This window comes from Hippocampus bargibanti, linkage group LG15 (assembly GCF_051943395.1).
Source record: "Hippocampus bargibanti isolate YZ-2025 linkage group LG15, ASM5194339v1, whole genome shotgun sequence".
Classification (NCBI taxonomy): Eukaryota; Metazoa; Chordata; class Actinopteri; order Syngnathiformes; family Syngnathidae; genus Hippocampus; species Hippocampus bargibanti.
The window spans coordinates 5059966-5073094 of record NC_142748.1 but is presented as its reverse complement, the minus strand read 5'-3'; the positions used below and the strand labels follow the sequence as shown (position 1 = coordinate 5073094).

The window sequence follows — 13129 nt, the reverse complement described above, 5'->3', positions numbered from 1 at the left end:
ATTTACACCTAGCAAGTCAACCTTGATAATACTTTCAATTATGTACAGGCACCTGCACTGCCTTTGCAAGTCGCTGCTACGATCTGACTAAAAACGCATATTTTATCTCAGTTTTTTTGTAATTTGTTGTCCAGACGAGGATATATAGATCACCTTTATGTGCCTTGTGATTGGCTGGAAAGCGGTTCAGGGTGCCCGAGAATACCCGAGATGGGCTCCAGTAAACCCCCATAACCCTTGTGAGGATAAGCAAAATCAGAAAGGATGTATACAAAATAGAAAGAAGAGCTCAAGTTGCCGTTGATAAAGCGGGTGTGTTTACTGCGTACACCGTATATTATCCACATTGAGTAAAGATCTCAATGGAATAGCATCATCGATCATCTTCTAATAGTATTGGCCCCGAGTCAAATTTTGGGAGAATCGCTCTTTCTTTATGACTTAATGACTCCTGGATGTCTCTCCTTTTTTTGGCGGGGCTCATGCATGCCATCGCAACTGTGAGATTTAGTGCTCCGCTCACACAGCATTTGGCAATCCAGACAACTATTCCCTCATGAAATCATTGCGTTTTCATAAATGGTGATTTTTCATTTTTTTGTGTTATTTTTGTGTTCTTTTTTTATGATATAAAAGGAATAACATTGGTCCCGTGATACAAGGTTGTTTCATAATATTCAAAAGGCGGTTCTGGTAACTAATTGAAGGAATGCTATTCAGATTCTGAAAAATACAATTACGTAACCCCTTGTTTAATTAGTTTTAGCAATTTTTACTTTTTTTTTCAGATTAAAAAAAATGACACCATATTGGCTCATCTTAGTCCCAAGGAACTATGTTGAAAGTGTGTTGAGGAGCTTCATTTAAATGTAAATGATGATTTACTACCCTTTTGTGGCATCTTGATACACATTTTGAAATGAATTAAGGGGCTTCATTTAATGTTTCGGCATCTGAGGGCAATTTATGGATGACGGTGGATGGATGGATGGATGGATGAATCCATATGGATGGATGATTATTTGTGGAAGGGTTAGCTCTTCTATGCCTAGAGAAAAAGAGTAAAAAGGTGGGCTGGGGGGCCCACCTTTTTTGAAACCAAAGTTGTGATGATAATGGGAAGGGCAGTTCTAGATCCAAATCGAAACCATAAGAAGCGAGTGACGTTGAAATCCGGTGTTTAGAAGAACCGCACATAAACTACCCTAAGAGCCCTCCAAATATGAACACTCATCAATCTGACCAGCCTTCATTAAAATGCTCTGCCCTAAGCTTTAATTATAGGATTAAAGTTCAGTCAGGAAGCAAAAGCAAAGCAAGGGTGTTTGGGTGCAACTACTAAATCTCACACGCACACACACGCGCGCACACACACACACACACACACACACACACACACACACACACACACACACACACACACACACACACACACGTAGGAGCCTTTAGAATGAAAAAAGTGAGGACCAAAAGGTCCTCACTAGTCAAAAATGTCCTCACTACGTATGGTATAAAATCATAGTGGTCCTCACAAAAATAGCCATACAAACTCACATACACACACACACACACACACACACACACACATTCCATATACTAATTTTATTGAGTCTTGCAATTTTACAGTTTACTTCAAATCATGGAGACTAATACCAACCCACACTTATCATGGCTAAACAGACCGATTGCAATTTTGTGTGGTGTGACCTTGCCGTCAGCCAAACCATACAAAACACTAAAGTAGAATTACTGTTATGTCCTACTGCAAAAAAAACACCTCATTTTATTTTGAAATCCTCCGGGATCGTCTTAGAGAGCGCTAATTCGAATATTGCGATTGCTGCGCAACGTACGATTGAGTCAACGAAATCCAACGTTGGTTTGGTTTGGAATGTTTTAAGGAAATAGATGACAAGGAATTAAATGAAGAGTCTCTGGGGGGTGCCTCAGAGCAATTTGCAGCAAAAGCCTCGCGAGATGGGTTTTCTTTTAGGAAGTGATTATTATGACGGTTTATGTGTGTGTGCGCATACTTGAAGTCTGCTTAGTGAAAGAGCAGCTGAGGAGAGAAAGGGATGACGAGAGAGAGGCAGCCAAGGCCGGCGTGAGGCTTATTGAGGCCAACAGAGGCCATTGTTCTCCGTAATATCAATTCAAGGAGTCTTGTATCAGATTCCGCTGCTCAACGTTGGAAATTAGACTTGTTCCTCACTTAAACCCGGCTCACGATCAGGGCACATTCCCTTAAATGAATCGACGCAAGCAATATGGAGGCGCTCGCAATTTCTAAAGGAGTTGCAGAAGCAATGAACGGCGCCAAAGATGACGCCTCATTTCATTTTCCAACTCCACCATCCTCCTCCTCCTTGGGCGACATTAATAAACACAGGGTTAACATTTTATTTCCACGCGTTTTTCGTTCTATGTTTTCATTTGGACGTCATCTCCAAGGCCGCGTGATAAATCAGTTGAGCTGTGGTTTTGCTATTCTACTGTGAGGGAATTAAAAAAAAACATGATTCTGCAGAACCCTATTTCCAAATTGCTATCTAAAAAACTGCAACGGGCATATTATATACTCTAAAAGCCTGCTTGATTTTTTTTTTTTTACATCTACCGCATTTTCCGGTGTATAAGGCGTACCCAAAAGCCTTAATTTTCTTCAAAAGATGACCCTGCACCTTATATGCAAGTGTGCTTTATATATGAAGTAATATTGAGCCACAACAGGTCTCGCAACTACTGTCAGCAAACACCAACTCCATTTTCCCCTTGCAGATCAAGTAGTGCGTAACCCCAGGCTCTTCTTATAACGTGGTGTGCGCCTTATACTCCGGTACACCTAATATATGGAAAAAGTTAGAAAATACACCATTCATTGGGGGTGTGCCTTATACTAAAGTGTGGCTTATATACGGAGAAAGTATGAAAATACACCATTTATTGGGGGGGCGCCTTATATTCCGGTGCGCCTAATATATGTAAAAAGTTTTAAAATACACCATTCATTGGGGTTGCACCTTATGTATGGAATAGTTTTAAAATACACCATTCATTGGGGTGCACCTTATACTGCGGTGCGCCCTATATATGGAATCGTTTTGAAAACACACCATTCATTTAGGGTGCGCCTTTTACTCCGGTGCACCTAATATATGGAAAAGGTTTAAAAATACACCATTCATTGCATGGTGCACCTTATATTCCGGTACCGGAAAATACAGTACGTTAATCTAGCCAAGCTGACAACCTTCATGCTGCCTGGAATCATCTTCCTTTCCAGTAACACACCAGTAACAATTCCGTGTGACTATAAATGCATGAATCTCGTCGTCCCTTTTTTTTTCCTCGCTATCTCACGAGGATCCGCCATGGAACATGATATAAATCTTGTGAATTTACAGCCTGTGCCGCAGTCAGCTATCTGTTCCGATGCCCTCCACCCCATTCCTGATCTTGTCTGTGTAAAGCCCGCTTGCCTTTTAATACTGTTGTCACACCACATATCAGCCAATGTTGTTTGCTCTTGTCACTCTGTTACTGTATGTCACATTTTGTGATAAGGATATCTGAAGACGAAGACGAAAAAAATGGACAGAAAAAAACAAAAACATTGCGATCTAGCCCCGAAGTGAACTTTCATTGACCAGTTTGCAACATTTCCCGGTACCAGAGAGATAATTATTAACTTAGCCACTTTTGCTAACTCCTATTACCGCATCTAAACCTCAAATATCATTTGACAGATGACTGAGTAATATTTTAATCTATTTTTCCCCCCCTAAAGTACTAACGACACAGCCGTATGTCCAAACGGTGCGTAAACCAGACTCGACCGCAATCACGTCCGACACATAGCCTTGTGAGAACCACTGACCCCATCGACTGATGCGATCCATGGCTAACTGACCTCAATCCGCATTCATCGAGGGGGATCGTTTCACCTCGGGCCAGTGGGCCGGCCACTAGCTTTTGCGGCTGTCGTGACGTGAGGGAAGTCAACAAGCTACACTTTGTTCTCCATCTTGACACCAAACACCATGACAAAGTGAACCGGTCCAATGAAAGCACTTGTTTCATTTAACATCTCCTTTCGCCTCATTAGCATTTGTAATGGCTGTTTATCTTTTAAGTCATCCCCAATTTCCTCCCTTATGAATCTTGGCTTTTTCATGATTTGCAAGGTGATGATGGTCGTAGACCCTAAAAAAAAAGCAGGCAGGAGCTAAAACCAGGGTGTATTTCACAAAGTGTATTAAATAGTCATCAGGAACAAAATGTCATTTGAACAGAACAGTTCAAAGTAGCAAACAAAACCAGGACTAAAACATGACTGAAAACAAACAAGATGAAACAAACCTGACAGGGTGAAACAAACAATGACCCAACACTAGACAATTGATTGATACGACACGTTATTGATTTGATCCTTTTTGAATGCATTTTGAATACAGTCTGGCGACTTGTCCAGAGTTCAAAACAAACACGGTGAAGGAGCATTTCACTGTAATGCTGCATGCAAAGGAGATCAGCTCCAATAATAATAATAAATACCCCCAAAAAATAATAAAACATGTCTTCCATCTTTCAGACAGACCGAAACAGAGAAGCGCCAGAGTACGTTTGGGAGCGGCTACGCTAACCGGTGAGCACCCTAATAGGACTGCCTAATGTTTCATTGATGGACTGACTTGTCGTCTCCGTGGAGGCATTTCAGAGAGATTCCAGCAGATGAATTTTATGTGAGCATATAAAATATAAATATATATATATATATACTGTATATATATATAAATATATGGCTGCATTGTATATGAGCAAGGCTAAATATTAGCCAGTGAAAAGACGCCCTCTTCTTGCACGGCAGGGATGTGCAGGTCATTGCACAGAGAATCATTTATGTCTCTCTCTCTCTCTTACTCTCTCTCTCTCGCTCTCTCTCAGTGCATCCGAGTTCAGCCAATCTGTGCACAGTGACGCAGAGTGAAAGGCTGGATTTTTTTTTGCCTAGACTTCAGCATCATATTTAACACCCTCACTTGCGACGAGGCGTGATTATTCTTTCCCCTCCCTTGTCTGCTTATCCAGCTGCACTCCCCGGAGGTGCCTCTCTCTTTCGTCTTCTTACCTGTCCAGACAGAGCTGCCTCTATTGAGAATTGTTAGCCCATGGATAGCTGATATATATCTATATATATTTCTTCTTGGGGAAAAGTGCACGGCGACCACTTGCGGGGGACTTTGCCTTAAAAAAAAAAAAGAAAACAAGGCTTGAGAGCGAAGAGACGAGCCTGGGGTGTTTGTTTTGAGTGCTCCGCGCGGATGTTGGACCGACGCGCGTCTCCGGACCTCCCCGTTTAACAGATCCCCCCCTGTTAGGTTCAGCATATTTATTTTTTTTGGCCTGGTGTGTTTGCAGAGCAGCCGCGTGACGACGATGTGGTTTGCGCAAATCGACCGTTGGTCTGAACCCACTCGACCCGGTCCACCTGGATGCTCGCTGACGAACCTTTGAACATTCTGCGCAAATCTTTTGGACAAGGGGTATACTGGGGGGGAGAAACCCCCCTAAAACAACCAACAGGACTCGGATGCTGAACCCACAACGCTTGAACACTGACTCCTCGACTCAAGACGGCAAGTGAAGATGGGTCGTTGGTCTTTAATGTATATTTCATTCGACTGGCGTCCAGTCTGATTAACATCATCAGCGATGTAGTCAGCCTGTGCATATGCGTGCTCATCATCTGCAGTAAATACTCACATCTGCTCAAAAGGGAGACCATGAAGATGATCCTCCTGCGGAAATTCCGCCTTTTGATCCTGATGGTGTTCCTGGTGGCGTGCTCCATGCACATCATGATAGACTTGCTGCCCAAGCTGGAGAGGCAAGGCGTGGGAGGCTGTTCATGCTCGCACACGCCTAGCGAGGAACCCCGCAGCTGGGCCAAGCAAGGCTGGCCCAACAAGCACACGCTGCGCATACTGCAGGACTTCAGCAACGAGCCCAGCACTTCCAACGTCTCTTCCCGTTCCGTGGAGAAATCCATCGCCGCTGTAGACAAGTCCCAGGGGATCAGAAGGCCAGAGCACTACTCCCTACGCGGGGACAGGAAGAGGCAGTACATCCAGGACACACCGGTCAGCAAGAACACGCCGGCCAAGGGTTCGAGGCTGGCCGCCTTATATGAGCACCCGTTGTATAAAAGATCCTTACCAACGCTCACGGATGACGATACGCTGTTCAACGTCAACACAGACATCCGGTTTGATCCCAAAGCAGCAGAGCAAGAATGGTTAAGTATCTAAATATTATTTTTAAAATCTTGAAACAGATTCTAGCCAGAAATTCAAACAACAAATCCATTGAGTAAGAAATAACATGTCAACACAATTGTATTTGCTTTCATGGACATTAAAAAGTCATGTTATGGCCCTGATCTGGCCCAAGGCCCTTAGGTTTGACACCCGAGTTCCAAATTGTCCATCGGTGTAAGTGACAGCTGACAGTACATCCACAAAACTTCTCGTGCATCAGAATTGTGAAATGATAAAGCCTGAAAGGCCGTGGCGAGGTGCGTTTTTCTACCACTTGACCACCTAACGATCAAGACGACGGGGCGTCCACTGTGACGCCAGTAAAACCCGGAAACGTTCAATTTCCAGTCTGAAACGGTGAAAATCGACATATTTCAGCCCGTCTTTAGTTCCCTGTCACTGGCTGACCGTCAGTCTACGATGTATCTCGCTATCCTCTCGATAGGCCGGATGGACGGATGGATGTATTCCACATATATAGTCGCTATACCGTACCTCAGTGTATGCCTTATTGAGCAATCTCATTTGTCAGTCTTCTGCACAACTGTCCAAAGATAAAAAAAAAGCTGACAACCTTCTCACACAGGAATGGTGAAGGAAATCCTGAAGAGTTCAGCCCGACAGGAGAGTTGACGGCCGACTCCTATCCCAACTGGCTGCGTTTCCACATTGGGATTAATCGTTACGAACTGTACTCCAGACATAACCCTGTCATCGACGCATTGCTGAAGGATCTCGTCAACCAGAGGATCACCAGCGTGGGTGAGTGACATGGTTCTGTTCTGTAGTTGGAGTTTGGTGATTCGGGAGGGACATGAGACTGTCACTTAGCATTATTTCCATTGTTGCCTCCTTGTTTGGTTATATTTCATTCACAAAAGACCCCAAATTAGACAAAGACAAGTACAGCAGGGCCGCATAACTTAAAACTCCAGGAGATTGTCCATCCATCCATCCATTTTCTACACCGCTTTATCTTCATTAGAGTCGCAGCTAGTACTGGAGCCTATTCTAATTGTCTTCGAGTACTAGGTGGGGGACACCCTGAATTGGTTACCAGCCAATCGCAGGGCACACAGAGACAAACAACCATCTGCACTCACCCCTACACCTCATAGTGGTTCTTAAACTGGATTCAATCGAACCCTAGGGGTTCGGTGAGTCAGTCTCAGGGGTTCAGTGGATCCACGGCCGCAGAGGTCCACCCCTCAGTCTAGTCTGCAGTTAATGAATGCTTTGATGAATGAGCATATGAAACTGGTGGGGTGCGGTGCCTCCAACAAGATTAAGAAACACTGACCTAAGGAGAATTTGGAGTCTTCAAACAGTCTGCCATGCATGTTTTTGGAATGTGGGAAGAAACCGAAGGACCTGGAGGAAACCAACGCAGGCCTGGGGAGAACATTCATACTCCACACAGGGAGGCCGGACCGGGTCTTGAACTCACGACCTCTGCACTGTGAAGCCGACGACTTGACTAGGGTCCCCAGGAGATTGTTTGACCATTGAATGCTGCAGATTATAGCGTGAATAATAACCACTTTGCTGAAACAAGGTCATCTTAATCTAGTAACGTGATAAGATGTCCACTATACACTGTCCCCGAAACGGTTCAAGACAATCAAATGTCTGGAACTTTTCCTACAAGTGCTTCAATATTTTGTTCTAGTTGTGTCTTGAAAAAGCGACAACGCCGATAGCAGACATAACAAAGCATAGTTTGACTGCTCTGTCGGAATGGGAGGCTGTCTAAGTGACAGTCAAATGCCGTCCTCACCGTCACAAGCAGTGACGTTGTGAACACATTCAAGGATGCGCGAAGATTTAAGCCGCCCGCAGGGTTTGTGAATGAAAGTAGACACCTGACGGAGCACGTGTTTTTTTTTTCTCTAAAATTCAGAAGGGATTGACTTCCTGTTTGGCTCAGTCTTGTTCCCAAATTCCGGGAGTGCTTCTTGCCTCAGGTCTCTCATGCTGCAGTAACTCAAAATCTGCCAATTCCCTCAAAGTGGCCTTTCGCCAAGACGAAGCAAGAACTTACCTGGGAGTTTTGCACAAAGCAGTACAAAACATTCAAGGACGACTTGGGAATATTTTGTTCCCTCTCTGCTCTAATTTCTGACTGGGTGTTGCGTGATTTCCTCTCCCTTTTCCTTTCTAACTGCCCGCCTGGGTGGATTGAAGGAAGGCGCATTCGAGACAGCTAAATACACGGTGACTCAGTAATTACAGAGCCGTGACACAGGCTGAGGGCACAACACCAATACAAGCCAACGGCAACGTGTTATTATCGGAACTTTAGGGATAGCGAGCATTTAATAGACACCAACTGATTTCTTTTTCATCAGTGGAAAAACCGAGGCAAGGCAGCAAATCCGTTGGATGGTGCAAAAGTTGGACCGGCCCAACAAATCAAACACATCAACTGTGTCGCCATCAGCTTGAACTTTCGTGATGAGGCGACTTGCAATTCATTTGCATCACAAGCCTATGATTTAAAAAAAAGGCTGCGCACCCCTTGCTGAAATACCAAATCCTTTGCAATCTGCTGGATTACCGACATTTTAAATAATTCCTCTCATGTTTCAGTTTGGGACCAACGGGTGGCAGTGTAGGGCCCCGTCTCCAGCTGCACGGGTGTTGGTCATTTTAATCAGTGGCAGTTAAAAGGACTCCCAGCATGGTTTTGTTTGCTACTTTGGACCTTTCTGTTCTGATGACTTTGTTGTTTGAGATTTGGTTCCTACTGACGGTATTTCATACTATTTGTCATATACACCCTGCTCCTCCTGGCTGCCTGCATTTTGGGCATCCACCACCACCACCTAGCACATTGTGACAATTTCAATGGCAGAGAGGTGGGGGGGGGGTTATTTGGGACGTTTTGTCGCTAAACACGACTCCAGCGCGCCACTCTCCATTCAATATGTACAACAAAATGAAATCATTGATTCCGAAGGTTGTTCCTTGGCCCAAGGCCTCCGAAACGAGTTTTGCAATCGATCAGCGCTGAGGAGAAATTATATGAAGGGAAAGTCACTTGGCCTGTATCATAGTCCAGAAGGGGGTTGGGGTGGGGGTAAGACACACACACACACACACACATTGGATGTTCATTATGTATGTAGTTTTTAGCCTTTTTCGGGGTCTTTTGACGATTGAGAAATGAGACATTTTGTTATGAGACTTCTTTGGGGCTACTTTGGATGAAAACAGACTTTGCCTCTGCTTTGTTAATTCATCAAAAATCAGTAGAACCCCATGGGCAAAAAAAATACATCAATAAAAATTGTTCTTTGTTGACTTTTTGAAGCTTTATGAGGAAAGCTTTTGACAAAACAGCAAAACGGTGGTTTGGGATGATAAGGAGCTTAACATAGTTAAGTCGGTCATCATTTTGTTTACCTGATTTGTACAAGTAAAAAATGATCAACTCATAGGATTATTTTTAGTTTTTATGCGGATGGAATGCATTCATTAAAGACAGATCATCATCTTAATGATATGTGATTTGTTTCTCTCATATATATATTTATATTAATTAATTAATTTATTTTTACTTCAACAGCGATGAAATCTGGAGGCACTCAACTCAAGCTCATTATGACCTTCCAGAACTATGGACAAGCTCTCTTCAAGCCTATGAAGTAAGATCATTATTTCATGATTTATTTAGTTATTTGTTTATTTTTGAACAACTTCTCCTTCAAAAAATACATTTGATGGATTTAGAAGTGTTCGTATGGAACCGTGGATTGACTCAAAGCGAATGAAAAAGCCGCTGAAAGAAATGACTTAATGTGATCTGGCAATTCGCCTGTGATGGACAATTTAACCGCTGCTTTTTAACGCTAATGCCACATAATAAGTGTACTTTTTGGCTTAGCGCCCTGTCGGAGTTGAAAGCTGCAGCCTTTCAAACGTCACTCTCATACCGTACGTGCTGCGGTGTCATATTTTATTGATCGTTTGGGTTTCCCAAACCAGTCTCTCTGTTTTTTCACCACATGTGACTCGCTTTGCCTTTTAATTGCGGATCCACTCTGCCTTTTGAGGCTTATTTCTCCTTCTATTGAAAATGGCTGACAGGTAAAGAACCCATAAAGCAGTGATCAAGAACGAAAGAACATTTTTTTTTGGCTTAACTTGTTACGATAAGTACATCCCACCCGCTGTGAGACAGAGTGGAAAGTTTGATTAATTCACATTAGCTTTTTTTCTGCGGCGTCGCCTTGAGATAACGCATCCCCGAGAGAAGTACTCTTTGCTCCTAATCCTTCCTCAATTTATGGATTTAAATGTCAACCCCGTCTTTTTTGTTATGACGATTGTAATTTAATTGCGCGTTAATAGCGTCCTCCTACACGGTCTAATGTTTGGCCTCAGTTTGTCAGCATACAGCGGAAAGTTAAGCCTGCATTTGATAGGTTGCAGTGGATGGTAATTACTGCTTCGGTCATATGACACTAAGTCGGTCGGGTCAAGCCCACCGAGCCTGGAATCGCATTGACGTATTGAAATAAATAAATAAATAAAAATGACCAAGAATTTGAAATAGGGCTTCAAAACCTTTTCATCGATGGACCACTCCTGTACGACTGAGAGTTCTGTATATACCCATACTGTATGTATCTATTACATTGCATTTTGGACAGCTGCCCTCATTTCAAGATCATATAACTCTAGACCCATATCATTTAGCATTTAACTCTTTTTTTTGCAAATTAAAGAAGAGACCCTTAGGTTCCTAACGCTGTATTGAATGTTGATGTAGTCCCAAAACTCAATATTAGAGATATATAGAAGTCCGTCAACGACCATCAAGTGTCCTTGAGAGTTTTGAAAGGCGCTTATAAATGAAATGTATTGTTGTTATTATTATTATTATTATTATTATTATTATTATCAAAAAGGTAAATAAAATGACTTTTTTATACTGTACAGTTTATTTCTTTAATTACAATACAATAGCACATTTATTATACATACAATAAGGTATATTAGTTATCGATACTGTTTCTATGCACGCACTGAGTTTTAAGGCTTATATTATTTTTTCGGAGTAGACTTTATTATGGTTTATTTTAAGGGTAGACCTGGGAACAGATTATTCTCATTTTAATACTTTTCTATGGGAAATGAATGTTTGGAAGAGACACTTTTCACCTTACACTCACTTTCTGGGAACCAATTAAGTTCGTAAACTGAGGTATCACTGTATTCTGTGAGTCCTGAAATTTAAGTGAGAATAACAAAAACCCTGGCACTGGTGTGGACATATTTTTGCACATATATGGCAGTGAATGAGTTACAAAAAGTCAACATGGATTTAAAAAAAAGAATTATGATGAAAAAAACAAACTCTCACAACACTGTTTTTTCCCCGTTGCTTGCAAATGTTGGATGACAAATTGGGCAAAATGCGGCGTTATGGCTTGGACACAAATGTGTTGCTTCACAGTCGCGCTTGTCGTAACTGTGTGGTTTTTGATCATCCAGAAGACTAGAGGCAAGGAGGAAGGAAGGGGGGGGGGTAGGATGTGTGTGTGTGTGTGTGTGTGTGTGTGTGTGTGTGTGTGTGTGTGTTAGCTGTTCTCTCCCCACGCCCCCACTGCCAATCCCGCTCATATGCACTTGACTTGAATGAAATAGGGCAACCCATGATGACGCGCGTGTACGTGTTTGCACGTGCATGCGTGCACACTCATTTGGCCCGAGATCAAGGTTTTTCCAGATTTGCGCACTCATTCCCGCCATTTCCATCTGATGCATGACATCCGCACGCTTCCTCATCTCCTCGGCCGCCGTCTACTTTGATTTGGCGTATCGCAGAGACGACGGATGCGTCACACGTGCCCGTCAGCCAGGAAGTGGAACAGGCCTGTACTTGTTGTCTGGGTGATCCTATTGATCCGACCATCCGTATCTGTAGATAACAGCCCGCAACAAAAATATCCTTCACCAGTTGTTGTTTGGCGCTCGTTTTTTTTCTATCCTTAACTCACTCACTGCCATTCACGAATTTAGTCAGGGATTGAAAATATGGCATAGATCGCCATTTCCGAATTTGTTCGGGTTTTGTTTTTTCATGCTTGGGTGCCGATAAAGCACTGGCCATGGCCTCTGGCATTGTGTTTCCTTTTTTTTCCATGTTGGTGCTTTGTTCAGCTCTTGTTAAAGCGCTATATGAATCAATATGTATGTATTGCATTATATTTTGGACAGCCACCCTCATTTCAATCTCATATAACTCCAGACTAACTCTTAACTGATGAAAGAAGCTTACGCTGTGTTGAATGTCTATGTAGTCCTAAAACTCGATATTCTGTGGGTCCTCGAATTCGAGTGCAAAATGACAAAAACCCTGGCACTGGAGTGGACACATTTTTGCACGTCTGGCAGTGAATGAGTTAATATTTTGGCTCGAAAACACACATAAAGGATATACACAGGTGTATATTGGATTGGATTGGATGTACCTTTATTCGTCTCACAGAGGAGAAATTTACATTTCACAGCAGCAAAGTTATGACAGGGAAAGGAAAGAAAGAAGTAGAAAAACAAAATACAGGAGCTGCTGGAAAGGCAGCCACTCTCACGGTGCCATCTTGAAGGTCCACAAAAAAAAAATAAATAACAAATGATATGACAACACAAAGACAGAGAGTCATTCATTCTTCAGCACTTGCTGTACCCTCTTTGTGACATGAAGCAGTTCTAGATGAAATAGGAGAGGATCCAAGTTTCATTTTCAGCAGTGGATCAGCGGCGTCATGGTGGAATATTGACACTGGCTGTATTCTCTTGACTAT

General features: G+C 42.8%; 1 protein-coding gene across 3 annotated transcripts in view; it reads left to right on the top strand.

The window, feature by feature from the left end:
* Nucleotides 1-13129, top strand: part of fam20cb (FAM20C golgi associated secretory pathway kinase b) — a 79721-nt gene that overhangs the window by 34437 nt on the left and 32155 nt on the right. For 2 of the 3 annotated variants that reach the window (XM_089015855.1, XM_089015856.1), the window contains 4 exons: nt 4592-4645; nt 5419-6295; nt 6904-7079; nt 9886-9964. In XM_089015855.1, the coding sequence (XP_088871981.1) occupies nt 5784-6295; nt 6904-7079; nt 9886-9964 (767 nt within the window). In that variant the 5' untranslated portion in view covers nt 4592-4645; nt 5419-5783. The remainder of the gene's footprint in view (nt 1-4591; nt 4646-5418; nt 6296-6903; nt 7080-9885; nt 9965-13129) is intronic. The other variant, XM_089015857.1, reaches the window with a different exon arrangement.